At 46.5% G+C, this 4,444-nt stretch overlaps 1 protein-coding gene across 1 annotated transcript in view; it reads right to left on the reverse strand.

Moving 5' to 3' along the window:
- The window catches only part of loxl4 (lysyl oxidase-like 4), a gene marked incomplete at its 3' end in the record, with an annotated part of 14,629 nt that extends 12,533 nt beyond the window's left edge, over positions 1 to 2,096 (reverse strand). Inside the window, 2 exon segments of the mRNA XM_076285161.1 lie at positions 203 to 501; positions 2,037 to 2,096. Of these exon segments, the coding sequence (XP_076141276.1) occupies positions 203 to 482 (280 nt within the window).
- Between the last annotated feature and the right edge of the window lie 2,348 nt (positions 2,097 to 4,444).

The following is a 4,444-nucleotide window of genomic DNA, read 5'->3' on the forward strand; positions in this document are numbered from 1 at the left end:
TCCGCGTCGGGACTCCGCTAGTAAAACTACTCCCTCCCGCCCTCTCTCCCTCGCTACACTCCGGTTCTCCCCGCCCGGAGCCTCCCGCAGCCCTCCCGGGACCTTACGAAAGCTTTGCTCAGACTGGGTTAGGATGAGTTGGACATGTACGGTATGTAAGCAACCACTTCGATGAAAACGGGCTGTCTCCGTTGGAACTCACCGTCTCCTTCTCCGTACTTGGCGCTGTGTGCCCACGTAACGCCGCTCTGAAAGCCCAGCTCGCGGCACACCACGTTGGCCAGTTTAATGTCCACTTCGTCATCACACACGGTACCCCACGTGCTGTTGTGCAGTACCTCCACGCGTCCTTCATTTTCCTGACGCCCGACTCCTGCTAGACGCACTTTCAACGAGGGAGCGCGCGGAGTCCGACTGGGTGACCGCGGCACCGCGTGCACAGCAAAGAAGAGGAGCGAGCATAGAAAGAAGTCCAGCAGCATCTCGGTGGCGGGAAGAGGCCTGTGGAATCAGAAACGGGTCAATCAATACACTCATCCGGCACACACACGCATATTAGTCCGGTAACAGCGGCTGATCGATTTGCCAGGATGTAGAGAAATATGTATTCTTTACAGATAATTAAGCAGCTGTAGCAGACATCACGGAAGTGTGGAATGAATGGCCTCGTGCATCCGCCTTTAATTATTATTAACGTCAATAGAAAAATGATACGAGTCAGCCGCTCGTGTTCCACTGATTGAAAATCCCTCGTGCATTATTAAGTGATGTTTTGCGCGAGGAGGTGAGGCTGAGGCCCACGCGAGCCAACACTGACCTCCTCTGGAGAGGACATTGATGGACGGGAGATACATTTTGGGACACTGGCGGACAAACGTAGACCGTGTGCCGTTTTCAAATAAGATATGATCCCAAAATGTAATGCATTACAATTACATACCACCAACGACGCACAAGCACCAGTCTGTAGCACTTACCAAGACTTTATGTCAACAGTTTGTTCTTTATCAACGCGCGCGGTGAAGTGCGTTAAACACTACCATCTCTACAGCGCGAGAGAGCAGGAGCTGCGAGTCCTGGGGACACCTGCCGAGGCAGACAGGCGCTGCGCCCGCGCAGGAGACATATAATGCAAACAAACACTCCGCCATCTCACTTTACCACGAGCTCCACCGGAGGAGACAAACATCCAGCTCCACCTCAAAACACCTGTAGTTCCCCAAAACTGCCTCAACTTTACCCAGTGCCCAAAACTGCCTCAACTTTACCCAGAGCCCTAAACTGCCCCAACTTTACCCAACAACCCAAAGCAAAGCAGCAAACCACACACTCTCTCTGCTCTGACTCAAAATCAACCGAGAAACCAGTCTTACCCAATATTCACCCACAAACACAAACACACACACATACACCCTCTGTCCTGGCTCCAACACCTACCCAGAAATCAACCCATCACTAAAACGGTTTTATGCAACACTAAATTACACTAACACAAGATTACCCAGTTCTAAATTTACACCAACTGAGGACTACCCAGCACTAGTTCAAATTACCCAGCACTGGGTCAGACTACCCAACACTGGGTCAGACTAATCCTGACTACCCAGCACAAATTTGGATTGACCCAGCACTAGATTACACTACCCAGCACTGGGTCGGACTACCCAGCACTAGTTTTGACTGACCCAGCACTAGTTGAGATTAACCCAGCACTAGATCAGACTACCCAGCACTGGGTCAGACTAATCCTGACTACCCAGCTCTACTTTGGACTGACCCAGACTTCTCAGCCACCAGAACTTTGAACAATGCCACTGAGGCCTGGCAGCCCTGCCAACTGGCCCAGATTTCACACACACACACACACACACACACACACACACACACACACACACATGCACACACACACACACACACACACACACACACACACACACACACACACACAGTATATACACACATATACTCACACACATACTGATTATACATGTATGCAAAAAATACACACACACACACACACAGAGAGAGACACTTACCTGGGAAGGGCACAGCAGAGCTGGGTGGTAGGAAAGAGAGTGGGAGAGAGAGAGTGGACTTCTGAGATGTGCTTCTTTCGTTTCATTCTCTCCTCCCTCTTTCTCTCTCTCCTCCCTCTCTTCTCTCTCTCTCCCCTCTCTCTCCATCCCTCTCTCTTTCTCTCCTCCCTCTTATTCTCTAGTTCACTCCCACCACTCTATCCCACTCTCTCTCCCCCCCCCCCCCCTCAGTATTTCATAAGGTGAAAGTTGATGAGTTGATATGTGTATGAAGATGTGGCCATAAAGGTTAGGTTACATAAAATGGTGTTCTCAGACAACCACCTCTACCATTTAAACGCTTCGTTCACACTCACACACACACACACACACACACACACACACACACACACACTCTCTCTCTCTCTCTCTCTCTCTCTCTTTCTCTACCCCCAGTGCTTCATAAGTTGAGAGTTGACGAGTTGATATGTGTATGAAGACAGTGGTGTAGTCTATGTGATATGCAGGTCTATGCATTATACCCACTTAAAAAGCTTCAAGATTTCCGTATAAGCACTTAAAATATCCAAGGATATGTATCAACATACATTTGTGATAACATTTTGATATGAGATATTTTTTGCAAAAAGAAATGTGACAGTCATTTTAACACTGGATATGGAGAAAACACTCTTGTCCAATAATGCAGCACTCTCCCACTCATAACCAGGCTACCTTAGCAATATCACAGTATACCCACTACAGCAAACACACACACACACATACACACACACACACACTCGCACTCGCACACATGCACACACAGTATACCCACTACAGCAAACTAGAGTGTTTCATAAGTTGACGAGTTGACGAGTTGATATGTGGTCAATGATGGGGTCAATGTCGAGGTTGGGGACGAGTTGATGGGGTCAATGTCGAGGTGGTAAGCACCTACAAGTACCTAGGTCTCCACCTGGACAATAAACTAGACTGGTCAGCCAACACTGACGCACTCTACAAGAAAGGGAAGAGCAGGCTGTACTTCCTGAGGAGGCTGCGCTCCTTCAATGTGTGCATCAAGCTCCTCAGGATGTTATACCAGTCTGTTGTTGCCAGTGTCCTCCTTGTTCAGGACCCTGAACAAACTGATCAACATCTTGGAAAATCAGTGTCATCCACTCCACAGCACTATTGTTAAGCAGAAGAGCCTGATCAGCTGGAGACTTCGCTCACTGCCTTGCACAACAGACAGACTGAGGAAGTCATTCATCCCCAGGGCCATTGAACTGTTTAATGCATCACTTAAGGGAAGAGGAGAAATAGACTTCTCCGCATAGTCTGTCTGCCTCTTCACCACCTCCAATGTCTTGAACTGTCTGTCCACTAGTCACTTTACATTTGTCTTCTGCCTCACTGTTTGCGTGCTGTATTAGCACATATGCACAACCCCTCCCTCCATGCCACATACCTTTCTTAATATAGTTATTTATATATAGATATATAGACTTTATTCTTGCACTGTTGCACTGTTTGACTTACTTATCTGCACCATCACCATGACACTCATTCACACAGAGCACCTTACCTTACCTTATGCACTGAGAACCACAGGCTCAGTCCCTGCCTCAGTCATTGCAGGGCACCTGATTGATTATTCACCCACTATGTGGATACTGTTTTTTAGAATTGTTTTTGATTAAGTTTTATTTAGTATAATTTGTATAATTTGTATTTTGTATATTTAGTATATTCTTTATCTTCTACAGTCCTTATTGCTTAGTTGTGTTTTTTATATTATATACATTGAATTACTTTTTCTGCTGTTATTGAATGTGTGTGTGTGTGTTGTCTGTATGCTACTGTGACCTTGAATTTCCCCTAGGGATCAATAAAGTATCTATCTATCTATCTATATCTATCTATCTATCTATGTGTATGAAGATGTGGCCATAAAGGTTAGTTTTGATAAGTAGTTTTTTACTGCATTTGTTCTTGTTCTATGTCACACACACTCTCTCTCTCTCTCTCTCTCTCTCTCTCTCTCTCTCTCTCTCTTACACACACACACACACACACACACACACAGACACACACACACTTACACACACACACACACTTACACACACACACACACACACACTTAATTACTTTATATGTCCTTACACTGAGTAAAGGCAGCTAACTCTGTATCCCAGTTCTACTGAAAGTGAGTGTTGTGCTGCCATCGTGCTCTTGGGTGTTAAGGCTCTGTGTGTGTGTGTGTGTGTGTGTGTGTGTGTGTGTGTGTGTGTGGTGTGTGTGTGTGTGTGTGTGTGTGTGTGTGTGTGTGTGTGTGTGTGTGTGTTTGTGTAAGTGTGTGTAAGTGTGTGTGTGTCTGTCTGTGCTGCCATCATGCTCTTGGGTGTTCAGGCTCTGTATGTATGTGT

Source organism: Alosa pseudoharengus, unplaced genomic scaffold (assembly GCF_046254945.1).
Source record: "Alosa pseudoharengus isolate Yale_2024_CS ecotype anadromous, Long Island Sound unplaced genomic scaffold, YU_APseudo_1.1 YU_APseudo_1.1_scf_15, whole genome shotgun sequence".
NCBI lineage: Eukaryota > Metazoa > Chordata > Actinopteri > Clupeiformes > Clupeidae > Alosa > Alosa pseudoharengus.